The sequence below is a fragment of the Schistocerca gregaria genome, chromosome 10, assembly GCF_023897955.1.
Source record: "Schistocerca gregaria isolate iqSchGreg1 chromosome 10, iqSchGreg1.2, whole genome shotgun sequence".
Classification (NCBI taxonomy): domain Eukaryota; kingdom Metazoa; phylum Arthropoda; class Insecta; order Orthoptera; family Acrididae; genus Schistocerca; species Schistocerca gregaria.
In genome coordinates this window covers 214,853,617-214,868,356 of record NC_064929.1, presented here as the reverse complement: position 1 = coordinate 214,868,356, position 14,740 = coordinate 214,853,617, and the positions used below count along the sequence as shown (strand labels likewise).

Below are 14,740 nucleotides of genomic sequence, written 5' to 3'. Positions count from 1 at the left end.
GCGCGTGCTACATAGGAAAGTACAACTACTCGATAACTCGATTCAGTCGAGTCGAATGACGAAACGAACGAATAGAATGCACGTGAGCAGCAGCCAGGCACGACGAAGATTGTGTTCACAAAGTTTCCCGCCAAAGCCCTCTTCAGATAGGAGGCAACCGACAGCTCTAGCCGGAATCTTTTGTGAATAGGAAGAAAATGAAAACAATGGATAATTATCGGCGGTAGAAATTCAGGGCACGGGATACAGCGCTAACAATTAGCGCGGTCACGTAGCCGTGTGTTGCGCGGGGTCGAGACCGTTGATGCAGTGTGGCTCTGATAGGTGAGCGTTTGCGATTAGGATGGCAACGAAAATACAGGAATGAATAAAAGGGTAGCCGTAATTCACGTGTACAAACGAAAGTATCGCTTGAACGGATTCACTTATGAATGACATGTAGTCGGATCGATCAGTGCATCCCTAAACGACGTAAGCTGGCCTTTTTTTTTATGAAACAACTGTTTCAACACAAACTAAGCACCAGATTCTGTTTGGGATCCGACCGACACATATCCCAAACGGCCAAACCAGGGCGCGGATGTGTCATAGTGAAATCGCCGGTAAGAATCACTGCGGAGAACCAAGGGGGTATAAATGTTAAGATAATGTTTTGGATTACATAAGATTGCGGATGTCAGCTTCAAGTTTGTGACGTAGTGAAAACTCCCTTCATTTTGTCCCCATTCTTATTGCTTACGAATCTGTGCTCGATTTAAATGCATTGTAAGTACGTTGCTCGTAATCTAGGTTATTTTTGTTAGCGTCCGTTTCACATACTTCGTCGCATTTAATGGAAAAATCCATGTTGGCAGATTTTAACAGTACTGGTATTCAACTTTATTACATCTTGCGACGGAATGAGTACGTAATTCTGCTCTGAATGGTGTTACACTTTGCCACTGACTTCCATGCAGTTCACCATGTCTTGCAGAATATAGATGTTGATGTAGATGAGTAGGCCCTATGTTTTGTAGTCACTGAGTCTAGAGCATTGTTCTTTGCAATTGCTAAAAATGCGACGGTAGTTACGCACATGTTTTCACACGTTGTTAACAGGTACTACAAACAGTACATTCCTAGACTTGCGCCATAGGGTGGTGGGGTTTCGGGTTCCACTGAATAGGTCAGGAGTTCACTACACTCAACTGGCGGCTACACGAGTAGCGGAGGCTGTGTGGCGTGGACTGGGTGGTTTTTTAGGTTAGAAGGCCTCGGGAAAGTACGGGGTGGGCTGCAATGTCAAAGGGTGCATGGCAGTTACAGGACGTGCTTGGATCAAGGAACAGTCGGAATTATAGTTGTAAATTGTTGTAGTTGCGCTGGAAAAGTCCCTGAGCTTCAAGCGCTAATAGAAAGCACAGAAGCTGATATCGTTATAGGTACAGAAAGCTGGCTAAAGCCTGAAATAAGTTCTGCAGAAATTTTTACGAAGTCTCAGACGGTGTTCAGGAAAGATAGATTAGGCAGAATTGGTGGTGGAGTGTTTGTGTCTGTCAGTAGTGGTTTATCTTGTAGTGAAGTCGAAGTAGATACTCCGTGCGAATTGGTATGGGTGGAGGTTATACTTAACAGCCGAATTAAGTTAATAATTGGCTCCTTCTACCGACCCCCCGACTCCGACGATACAGTTGCGGAACAGTTCAGAGAAAGTTTGAGTCTCGTAATAAATAAATACCCCACTCATACGGTTATAGTTGGTGGGGACTTCAACCTACCCTCGGTATGTTGGCAAAAATACTTGTTCAAAACCGGTGGTAGGCAGAAAACGTCTTCCGAAATTGTCCTAAATGCTTTCTCCGAAAATTATTTCGAGCAGTTAGTCCACGAACCCACGCGAATTGTAAATGGTTGCGAAAACACACTTGACCTCTTAGCCACAAACAATCCAGAGCTGATAGAGAGCATCATGACTGATACAGGGATTAGTGATCACAAGGTCGTTGTAGCTAGGCTCAATACCATTTCTTCCAAATCCATCAGAAACAAACGCAAAATAATTTTATTTAAAAAAGCGGATAAAGTGCCACTAGAAGCCTTCCTAAAAGACAATTTCCATTCCTTCCGAACTGACTATGCGAATGTAGACGAGATGTGGCTCAAATTCAAAGATATAGTAGCAACAGCAATTGAGAGATTCATACCTCATAAATTGGTAAGAGATGGAACGGATCCCCCGTGGTACACAAAAAAGGTCCGAACGCTGTTGCAGAGACAACGGAAAAAGAATGCGAAGTTCAGAAGAACGCGAAATCCCGAAGATGGGCTAAAACTTACAGACGCGCGAAATTTGGCACGGACTTCGATGCGAGATGCCTTTAATAGGTTCCACAACGAAACATTGTCTCGAAATTTGGTAGAAAATCCGAAGAAATTCTGATCGTATGTAAAGTACACAAGCGGCAAGACGCAGTCAATACCTTCGCTGCGCAGTGCCGATGGTACTGTTACCGACAACTGTGCCGCTAAAGTGGAGTTATTGAACGCAGTTTTCCGAAATTCCTTCACCAGGGAAGACGAATGGAATATTCCAGAATTTGAAACACGAACATCTGCTAGCATGAGTTTCTTAGAAGTAGATACCCTAGGGGTTGCGAAGCAACTCAAATCGCTTGATACGGGCAAGTCTTCAGGTCCAAATTGTATACCGATTAGGTTCATTTCAGATTATGCTGATACTATAGCTCCCTACTTAGCATTCATATACAACCGCTCGCTCACCGATAGATCTGTGCCTACAGATTGGAAAATTGCGCAGGTCGCACCAGTGTTCAAGAAGGGTAGTAGGAGTAATCCATTTAACTACAGACCTATATCATTGACGTCGGTCTGCAGTAGGGTTTTGGAGCATATACTGTATTCAAACATTATGAATCACCTCGAAGGGAACGATCTATTGACACGTAATCAGCATGGCTTCAGAAAACATCGCTCTTGTGCTACGCAGCTAGCTCTTTATTCGCACGAAGTAATGGCCGCTATCGACAGGGGATCTCAAGTTGATTCCGTATTTCTAGATTTCCGGAAAGCTTTTGACACCGTTCCTCACAAGCGACTTCTAATCAAGCTGCGGAGCTATGGGGTATCGTCTCAGTTGTGCGACTGGATTCGTGATTTCCTGTCAGGAAGGTCGCAGTTCGTAGTAATAGACGGCAAATCATCGAGTAAAACTGAAGTGATATCAGGTGTTCCCCAGGGAAGCGTCCTGGGACCTCTGCTGTTCCTGATCTATATAAATGACTTGGGTGACAATCTGAGCAGTTCTCTTGGATTGTTCGCAGATGATGCTGTAATTTACCGTCTAGTAAGGTCATCCGAAGACCAGTATCAGTTGCAAAGCGATTTAGAAAAGATTGCTGTATGGTGTGTCAGGTGGCAGTTGACGCTAAATAACGAAAAGTGTGAGATGATCCACATGAGTTCCAAAAGAAATCCGTTGGAATTCGATTACTCGATAAATAGTACAATTCTCAAGGCTGTCAATTCAACTAAGTATCTGGGTGTTAAAATTACGAACAACTTCAGTTGGAAGGACCACATAGATAATATTGTGGGGAAGGCGAGCCAAAGGTTGCGTTTCATTGGCAGGACACTTAGAAGATGCAACAAGTCCACTAAAGAGACAGCTTACACTACACTCGTTCGTCCTCTGTTAGAATATTGCTGCGCGGTGTGGGACCCTTACCAGGTGGGATTGACGGAGGACATCGAAAGGGTGCAAAAAGGGCAGCTCATTTTGTATTATCACGTTACAGGGGAGAGAGTGTGGCAGATAAGATACATGAGTTGGGATGGAAGTCATTACAGCATAGACGTTTTTCGTCGCGGCGAGACCTTTTTACGAAATTTCAGTCACCAACTTTCTCTTCCGAATACGAAAATATTTTGTTGAGCCCAACGTACATAGGTAGGAATGATCATCAAAATAAAATAAGAGAAATCACAGCTCTAACAGAAAGGTTTAGGTGTTCGTTTTTCCCGCTCGCTGTTCGGGAGTGGAATAGTAGAGAGATAGTATGGTTGTGGTTCGATGAACCCTCTGCCAAGCACTTAAATTTGAATTGCAGAGTAGTCATGTAGAACAGAAGTCGACGATAATTTCAGTAGCCTCCATTACATCGAGAGTACCAAAAACTGATGGTAACAAAAATACTGTATAATACGAGCAATATACTTACTCTGCATTGAAATCCAGCGGTTCACACGCAGATTCGTCAGCGGCACCAAATAGACAGGAGTCCACGGAATACTATGTGACGAAACCAGTTTATATTTCACACGAATCAAAACGAAATATGGAATATTTACCATAGCCAAGATTACGGTTCAAATGGCTCTGAGCACTATGGGACTTAACATCTTAGGTCATCAGTCCCCTTGAACTTAGAACTCTTAAACCTAACTAACCTAAGGACATCACACACATCCATGCCCGAGGCAGGATTAGAACCTGCGACTGTAGCGGTCCCGCGGTTCCGGACTGCAGTGCCTAGAACCGCACGGCCATCGCCGCCGGCAAGATTACGGATAACACGAAAAATTAAACATAATACGAGAAACATATCTACGTTCAATTCAGAGTATGTCACACTGTCGAAATTGCAATATTAGGTTTTGCAAATACACACACTCCACCAGCAGATTACTAGACACACCAGTCAAGTATAAATGAAAAACAATATCACCTAGTACTCTTATTTAGAAAAGCTATAGTACGGATTTCCGCATCATATTTCTGCTATTCGAAGTTCAGTGTCACGCTTCTGTCGTTCCCTGTTTCTGTATCATAACCGCGGTCGTTGCACTGCTGATTTTTGGTGTTACGTAATGGCGCGAAGACAGAACAGTTACTACTCAATTATTTCGGAAACAGGAAACCCCGATTCTTCAAAACTTAGCCTTCCCGTGTGTAAAACGGCTTCAAAGATCCGATTGCATATGAGTTAATGTGTTAAGTATTTAGCGGTTAGCATGTAAACGAGAAGTAGTTAAGAAAAGGTTCGTCATTATTCTTTAAGATTTCTGGAAGTCGCTAACTGCTCCCACTATGAAATGCTGAATGAGCATAGACTGGAAAATTTACGCTCCGTTTTAGGAATAATCTTGTTATTCATGCATGTAAATGTTCATGACCTCACATTTCCTAAACTGTGTCTTAGTGGGATAGCAGTGCAGGTACGTTCAGTGATACTGCCTGCACAGTGTGTTGCGAACTTAAAAATTCATTCTTGCACTTACACGTATAAATCTCCATAAATATTACAGCTAAAATACTAAAACTGGAGACTATTATGTACAACATAATGCTTGATCTTCTGTGAAACTTTGTTTCAGAATCCGCATCGACATTCATTTTATAAGGATTTGAATTTTCAGTTACCATTGTTTCTATAATTTACCTTTTATCGTAAACTAATCAAGCAACAAAACTGTAATTTCACAGTTTACATCTGCATAATAGGCATAAAACGCGTCGAACAGGTTTTTGTTTAAGGATATAGTTGCTTTGAAATTAATTTTTCAGTTATGTGTTACCTGGGACTGCTCTGTTTATTTCAAATTTAAGAGGAGAACTGTTCTCAGAGAAACGATAACGGAAAAAGTGCCGCACAGGCTTATTGAACAATTCTTAAGAACTATGCCAAATTTCACGTTATCTTTTATAGATCACGAGAAAAGGTACACTAGCTAAAAGAAGTCTATTTAGGGCAGTTCACATTTAAAGTTTTGCTTTCAATTTTTGGTAATATTGCTACACCTCTAGTGATTAATGCTGTCCATATCCTTAATCTTTATTCTCTTCTCAGTCTTCCTGGAGTAATCTCTTCCCATGCCTCCTTTGCCTAGCCAACATTTGCACTTTTTCTTCTGCTGCATGAGATTTGTCCAGTCACGCTTCATCGATGCTTGTATTTTCAGTGCAGGCAACACACACAACTGTCTTCACAATGATTCAGAACACAAATACTGTTTCAGGACAATGCACCTATATAAGGTGATTGTAGCTCTCATTTGTATTCTGTGTTTTCCCACATACACATTTGTTCAGCAGTTCAGGATTGGCTAGGTACTTTGAAGTTGGTTTTATATCATCTAGAACAGCAAATGGCCAACTATGTTTGTGGGTGTATGACTTTCCACTGGTTTCTGCCTGAAGATATTTGCACCACGATATGTGGCAATGGGTATGTTGAGGATTATCATCTGTGGAGTTTGTGAAAGAGTATTGCACATACGGCTTGCTGCATTGTTTTCGCACTATGTAAGTTACCCTTCACAGTTTTTCCACAATATATTTGTAAAGAGTGAATCTCCTTGTCTGTCAGTCTGTTAGCACCACCCAGTGGCTTTCCAGCTTCGATTTCTTGCCTTTCATTTCTTTCTTCAAACTGAAAATACCTCCCATTCGCTTTTGAGCATGCCCCACACATTCCAGTTTTTCAATTTTAGTTTGTGATCCAGAAGGATTGCTCTCTTAGCACTGGAATCTCCATCACCTAGATAGTTCATGGACCCAATACCATATTGTTCAACTGAACTTTGGAATATTAGTTTCATCCCAGCTTCTTCCATCCCTCCACTTGTCCCCTGATCATTCTTCCTGCAGACTTTCTTGTGTTCATGCTGCCGCCTTTCTTCTTCACTGCCATCATTGTTCTTTCTTTTGTCAAATTGAGAACAATATTTGCCCATTACTTGGAAGTCTTAAAATTTCCCAGTATCCACACTAATGGCACATCATACAGCGTTCCATCACAAGAGACCCACAGATCTTTCTTCACTTTACAGTGTCCACCTTGCCCTTCATTGTTAATATATACAGCTACCTCAACAGCTGCTTTAAAGTCCTCGTTGCATTGAGGAGTGTTCTCTTGTTATCACTAAATCTAGTCACTGTTGCAGGCATGCTCTTAAAGCCACAGATCAAATTTGTCTTCTCCACCTACACCTAAGCATCTCGTAGCGTAACACAATCTTGTATTCGTCACATACATCTTGCCATGGAAAGCAGAAGTATTGAACTGAACATCAAATTTAAAAATTTCCGAATTCTGTCACTGTCATACAGTCTATCGCCCTATGACTCACGATCACCACATGCACATGAAACATGAATCATATGGGCAACTATTTCTAAGTCAGTTAACCTAAATGCACTTGAAAACTCGTCTTTGGCACTGTAAAAACAATATCAATTCCTTCACTAATTTTCTTCTTCGATGAACTCAGTGACTTTGTTGAAAACTGTTCTTCACACTTAGGAGCAGCATCTGCAACAGTGTTATTTAAATTTCCTGTACCTTTTACACATGAAATTCGACGTTTCTCACATTTTCGAATATGCGTCCGCTGTTACGACCCATTTCGACAAACAGGTTGATATGTACAAAATTGAAAACTTAAATTAGCTTGTATCACTACTTATGCTTTTTTTAAAAAAAAGCACGTTGTAAACAAAGGAACGAGCAAAGATAATCTTCCTCATAGCCTTCTAGACTCATCTGCAGTCCGTTTCGATTGTGTGAGCGAAAAAATTAACTCACAAATAAATTCTAGCGTAGAGGTGTGAATCAGAGAAGAGAAAAAGGGGGCGTGTTAGACGCAGAGCCCCAAATAAACTTTTTAAAACATATTTCTAGCCAGAATTCGATTATGAAACTTACGATATTCTTAAAGAATCAATCTAATAAATTACGCAACAAAATATATATTTTTTCGCAGTTCAGCACAACATCTGTACTTCCGAAGTAATAAATTAAAACTCCATGCCTGATACTGAAGTTTCACTGCTTGAAGAGCAGAAATGTAGTAAGCGATAAAGTTTCTTCCTTTCATCCACGTCTACATACATACTCCGAAGGCCACCGTACGGTGCGTGGCGGAGTGTTACCAGTACCGCGACTAATCATTTCCTTTTCTATTCCCACTGCAAATAGAGCGAGAGAAAACTATCTATATGCCCCCTCCCCCCCCCCACCCCCCCATGAACCCTAATTTGTCGTATCTTATCTTCGTGGTCCTTACGCCAATGTATGTTGACGGCAGTAGAACCTTTCGGCAGTCAGCTTCATATGCCTGTTCTCTAAATTTTCTCAACAGTGTTTCTCGAAAAGAACGTCGCCAGCCCTGCAGGGATTTCCATTTGAGTTACCAAAGTATCTCCGTAGCGCTTACGCGTTGTTCGAACCTACCGGTAACAAATCTAACAGCCCACATCCGAATTGCTTCGAAGTCTTCCTCGGATCTATCATTTATGTGTATAGAGAACATCGGTCTTACCACACTTCCCTGGGTCAATACTGACGATATCCTTGTCTCTGATGAACGCTCGCCGTCGAGGACAACTTACTGGGTTCTATTATTTACGAAGTCTTCGAGCCACTCACCTATCTGTAAACTTATTCCACATACTCGTACTTTCGTTAACATCTTCCAATGGGGCAGCTTGTCAAACGTATTCCAGAAATCTAGAAGTATGGCGTTTGCCTGTCGCACTTCATCCGTAGTTCTCAATATATCATGTCAGAAAAGGGCAAGCTGAGTCTAGCACAAGCGATGCTTTCTAAAACCATGCTGATTTGTGGACATCAGCTTCTCAGTCCCAAGAAAGTTTATTGTATTTGAACTGGGAATATATTAAGGGATTCTGTAGCAAACCGAAATTAAGGATATTGGTCCATTTTTTATTCTTCTTATATACTGGAGACACCTGCACTTTTTCCAGCCACTTCGGACTTTGTGCTGGAAGAGTCAGTCACGATAAATGCAGGATAGGTGAGTGATGTTTATTACTATGTCGCCCATACGGGAATCTGGCCGATGCAGAAGTAACGGTGTGTTTCCACTATTCTCCTGTGTGAACGAATACTTGAATATGAAATTTAAATCTTCGGCTTTCGTTTTGCTGTCTCCATCTACCACGCCAGACAGGTCGGCAAGGGATTGATTGGGTTTGTGAGGATGTGTCAGCCAGAAAAACTTTCATGAAGATCTCCAATTACTTGTAAAACTGGTCAGAAGACGCTAAGTTCTCTCATTTTTAATATTGGATGAATGAAGTCCGGGTATCTGTGCTCCGTGAATTAAACTGCCTCAAAACACACACAGTTTTGTACATAAACGAGAGCGTGTTCTGTCGGATATGTCCCACACAATAGACACTACTCGTATAGACAGGGTGGTCCATTGATCGTGACCGGGTCAAATATCTCACGAAATAAGCGTCAAACGAAAAAACTGCAAAGAACGAAACTTGTCTAGCTTGAAGGGGGAAACCAGAAGGCGCTATGGTTGGCCCGCTAGATGTCGCTGCCGTAGTTCAAACGGATATCAACAGAGTTTTTTTTTTTGAACTAGGAACCCCCATTTTTATTACATATTCGTGTAGTACGTGAAGAAATATGAATCTTGTAGTTGGACCAATTTTTTCGCTTTGTGATAGACGGCGCTGTAATAATCACAAACATATGGCTCACAATTTTAGACGAACGGTTGGTAACAGATAGGTTTTTTAAACTAAATACAGAAGGTAGGTACGTTCGAACATTTTCTTCGGTTGTTCCAATGTGATATATGTACCTTTGTGAATTTATCATTTCTGAGAACTCGTGCTGTAACTGCGTGATTACCTGTAAATACCACATTAATATAATAAATGCTCAAAATGATGTCCGTCAACCTCAGTGCATTTGGTAATACGTGTAACGACATTCCTCTCAATAGGAAGTAGTTCGCCTTCCGTAATGTTCGCACATGTATTGACAATGCGCTGACGCATGTTGTCAGGTGCTGTCGGTGGATCACGATAGCAAATATCCTTCAATTTTCCCCACAGAAAGAAATCCGGGGACGTCAGATCCGGTGAACGTGCGGGCCATTCAACAACCAATCCACCTGTCATGAAATATGCTATTCAATACCACTTCAACCGCACGGCAGCTATGTGCCGGACATCCATCATGTTGGAAGTACATCGCCAATCTGTCATGCAGTGAAACATCTTGTAGTAACATCGGTAGAACATTACATAGGAAATCAGCATACATTGCACAATTTAGATTGCATCGATAAAATGGGGGCCAAGTATCCTTCCTCCCATAATGCCGCACCATACATTAACCCGCCAAGGTCGCTGATGTTCCACTTGTCGCAGCCATCGTGGATTTTCCGTTGCCAAATAGTGCACATTATGCCGGTTTACGTTACCGTTGTTGGTGATTGACGCTTCGTCGCTAAATAGAACACGTGAAAAAAATCTGTCATTGTCCCGTAATTTCTCTTGTGCCCAGCGGCAGAACTGTAAACGATGTTCAAAGTCGTCGCTATGCAATTCCTGGTGCATAGAAATATGGTACGGGTGCAGTCGATGTTTATGTAGCGTTCTGAACACCGAAGTTTTTGAGATTCCCGATTCTCGCGCAATTTGTCTGCTACTAATGTGCGGATTAGCCGCGACAGCAGCTAAAACAATTACTTGGGCGTCATCATTTGTTGCAGGTCGTGGTTGACGTTTCACATGTGGCTGAACACTTCCTGTTTACTTAAATAACGTAACTATCGGGTGAACGGTCCGAACAGTAGGATGATGTCGTCCAGGATACCGAGTAGCGTACATAGCACACGCCTGTTGGGCATTTTGATTACAATATCCATACATCAAGACACATCACACACATCCATGCCCGAGGCAGGATTCGAACCTGCGACCGTAACAGTAGCAAAGGTCATTTTAGTATATAAGAAAGGTGAAACAAGTAATACATCTAACTATTGGGGCATAACTATACTGAATATTGTTTAGAAAATCTACAGCAGAATAATAAACGAAAGACCATGAAATACCTGAGACGTAATTATAATGAAGCAACGAGCAGGTTTCCGAAAAGGAACATCCTATATAGACGATGCTTTTGCAGTGAAGCAGGTAATTCGAAAGAGACGAGAATTTGATGTGGAAACTCACCAATTATCAGTTAATTATGAAAAAGCATTTGGCAAAATTCACAGAGAGAAGCTAGGGGCAATAGCTGGAAAAAACTAGGAATTCCTTAAACATCTGATGACTTGCACTTACAAGGGGACAGACTAAATTTAATAAAAACAAAGGGTGTAATTTCGGCGTTTTTTTGGTAAACTGAAATTTTTTGAAGCAAAATATTAGTCGGCGCGAATTTTCACAGGCAGAATGTCTTGATGAGGATATTCAGGCATATGCTCAACACTTAATTACCCTGCATGATGACTTTAAAAACAGATTTGAGGATATTCTGGCGATGGAAGTACCACCATGGATCGTAAATAGATTTGATGAAACGGAAGTGGTGAATGTGGTATTACAAGAGGATCTACTTGAACTTAGCACCAAGGGGAGCTGAAGGTGAAATTAAAAAAAAAAGGCTATCAAACACTTTGGCTGCAGGCAGAAATACCCTAAAGTATCCTGGGCTGTGGGAAATTTCGAGAAAATTTTTGATAGCGTTCCCCTCGTTATATGTTGCCGAAAAAAGTTTGTGTCGTTACCAGCCTATTAACAAAAAAAGAGCTGATTGAATATCACAGAAGGGGGAAATTTGAGGTTATTCCTTGCAAAATTCAAGCCAAGTATTGATAATTTGCTGTCTATTCTTCAAGTAAATCCGTCTCACTAAAATTATGACTACTTTCTTAAATAGTTTATTTGCATTTTAGAGTTGATTGTTGATGTTTTATCGATTTTTGATTAGTAAGTTATCAATGTTTATTTTTAATCATATTAAGACAATAATCTTAATTATTATTTTAATAAACAGGAGGCAACAAAATGTGCTATTTTTATTTTTACCACTCCGAATTTAGGTTTGGGATTCGACCGTGACATGTGACATTTTTTAGGAGTATTTGGGAAAATAGTAGAACTGTAGCAGTAGGGATTTACAGAAAACAGTAAAACTTTGAAAGTAGTCCACGAGAAAATAAGTTTGGAAACCTCTGCTACAAATGAAACTAAAACCATGGCATTTGAGATAGTCATCGAGTACGAACAAAAACAGTCATCAGTAATAAAGTAGTAAAAATGGCACTCCGTTTCAAGTATATAGAATGTGACATTTCGTATGAACAAGATATAAATACACAGAAGTAATACTTGACAGACTGTATGTGGCACAATAAGGAGAACACTGAAGGGTTAAACGAGGACAACACAACTGAAATTTTATGAAGTCTTGGCAATTTCTACTTTATTATATGGTGCAGAAATTTGCACCGTGAGAGAGAAAGAATTGCGGCAACTAGAAGCGCCGGGAAGACATTAGAAACGAAGAATTAGGACTTCCAGCCAATAACGCAAAAGGCAATCCAGTACAAAGAAAAACGAAGAGATCGCGTACTTCTTATGTCACCACAAAGACTTCTTGAACTAGCAACGCGGATTATAAATCGGGGGGCAAGAGAGCTGTGGGAATATCGAGGATGAGATGGCGAGACCTGAACAGGCTTTAGGCCTAACCTTGAAGTGGGAGAAGAAGAAGAAGAAGATACATTTAAAAAATAACGACCCATTGCTGTAGTTCTCTGGCAAATAAATAAGTACACTACGTTGATAACTGGAGGTCACAGAGAAACCTAGATTGAATGTACAGTGTGTGTGTGTGTGTGTGTGTGTGTGTGTGTGTGTGTGTGTGTGTGTGTGTGTTTTTTATCCTTCAGGGATGGCTCGCAAGGGCAGGTCGTATGTAATGCCAAACAGATAGCTGTAGACGCTCTGTTGTTTCTCAGTAACGGAGTAACACGTCACCAGCTGTTTACTGCATTGTGTAGGTTTGGGTAACTGCACAAAGAGCTTACAGCAGAAGAGATGCATTTCACAGTAGCCAAGATGAACAAGTGCTCATACCTCTTAAAGCGTCGGTATCCACCGATAGGAAATAACGCAGAATTTGATAAACGCCAGGTCGGTCGCAGATACGGATGTTCGCGGAGACACTGGAAATCTTTGGTGTACGCAGGTCGCATTAGTGACGCTCAAACACTGCAGGAACGCCGCAGCGGTGCCTGCTAGCGCACCAGCCTTTAGGACGGCTCACAGCTACACAGTAAGCGCGCGGTACTCACCGGGAGCCATGACCGGCCGCCGCCTTGCGCCGCTGTGTGTGAGCTGTTGCAGCCGACGCGAGGAGCGGCGTTGCGCGCGCAGACCAGGAGCCGCGTCATCAGGACACGGCGGGGAGCGATCAGTCGCGCGCCTCGCTCATCACCGGCGAACTGCCCGGGACGTCCGCGTCTTTCGTTCAACACACCGCCCGCCCTTCGTGACGTCAACAAATCACGTACACACACTAGTACATTTTTAGTGGACATTGTCTTGGGAAGTCGTTACCAGCAAAGAGATGCTCCTATGCGAGCTCAGTTGGTAGAGCACTTGCTCGCGAAAGGCAAAGGTCCCGCGTTCGAGTCTCGGTCCGGCACACAGTTTTGATCTGCCAGGAAGTTTCATATCAGCGCACACTCCGTTGCAGAGTGAAAATCTCATTCTGGCATAGGTTCCTGTTTATTTAAAAGACTCTCACTGACAAGTGGGGTACCAGCTCCCTCATTTTACATTCATTTTGGTGTGCGAACACATCAGCAATGTTTTATGCTGAGAGAGAAGACAGTGACACTGTCAAAGAGACGGAAAAGAAATAAATATTAAAAGATAGTGGAAAACGATTCTGGTATAGAAAGAGCGAAGGAGACAACGGCAGTGTGAGAGAAATAGAGGACACAGTTGCGGCGGAACAAAGCTGACAGTGACATAACAGTGCTAGGTGAAGAGAGCAAAAATTGTCAGAGGAGGTTGAATGAAGAGATACAGTGAAAGGGGTGAGACTCAATGAGAGACAGAGTATATGACAATGTGAACAAGGAAGAGACAGATAGAAGAGACGAGAAGGGATAGCAGTAGTTTGAAGGAAACAATGAGATAGTGGCAGTGCGAGAGAGAGAGAGAATCACAATCACTTGGGCTGAATGAGTGAGTGAAAAACGGCAACTAGGAGTGCAGGGTGTGAGCGGTTTACAGTGATGGATGGTTCAAATGGCTCTGAGCACTATGGGACTTAGCAGCTATGGTCACCAATCCCCTAGAACTTAACTAACCTAAGGACATTACACAACACCCAGTCATCACGAGGCAGAGAAAATCCCTGACCCCGCCGGGAATCGAACCCGGGAAACAGTGATGGACTAGTAGGTGTGAGCGAGTTACAGTTTACAGAGATTGTGCGAGTTTCAGGTGAGCTACATGTTAAAAAAAAGGCACCAGTGTGTTCGCATGCCAAAATTTTCGGGATAATTTTTAAAGGTGTTAAAGAAGGTAGATGGAGGCAGTTCGTACCCCACTTTTCAGTCAAAGCCTTTTAAATAAATAGGAACACATTCGCATTTTTTTCTAGCATTTTTCTGCTGGTTCCTTGCTGTAGCAGGGCTTGTAACCAATACTGTGTTGCTCAACAAAATTTAGATATTTATTTATTTATGTGAAACTGAAATAACGCAAGACTAATCCTTACGCCTCAGATCGTGTTTTACGTGCAAACCAATTCTGCATGTGTTTCAGTATTATAAGGTGCAGTTTCCAGATGGACACTTGAGATCCCGGGTTCGATTCCCGGCGGGGTCAGGGATTTTCTCTGCCTCGTGATGGCTGGGTGTTGTGTGATGTCCTTAGGTTAGTTAGGTT

At 42.0% G+C, this 14,740-nt stretch overlaps 1 protein-coding gene across 3 annotated transcripts in view; it reads right to left on the bottom strand.

Annotated features, from left to right (window-relative positions):
• Nucleotides 1-13,207, bottom strand: part of LOC126293693 (synaptic vesicle glycoprotein 2A-like) — a 124,953-nt gene extending 111,746 nt beyond the window's left edge. For 2 of the 3 annotated variants that reach the window (XR_007552343.1, XM_049986996.1), the window contains exon 1: nucleotides 13,132-13,200. Coding sequence is in view for 2 of the 3 variants with exons in the window: in XM_049986996.1 (XP_049842953.1) it covers nucleotides 13,132-13,141 (10 nt within the window). In the remaining variant the exon portion in view is untranslated. Of the gene's footprint in view, nucleotides 1-13,131 lie in introns of all 3 variants that reach the window. The other variant, XM_049986995.1, reaches the window with a different exon arrangement.
• Nucleotides 13,208-14,740: the final 1,533 nt, after the last annotated feature.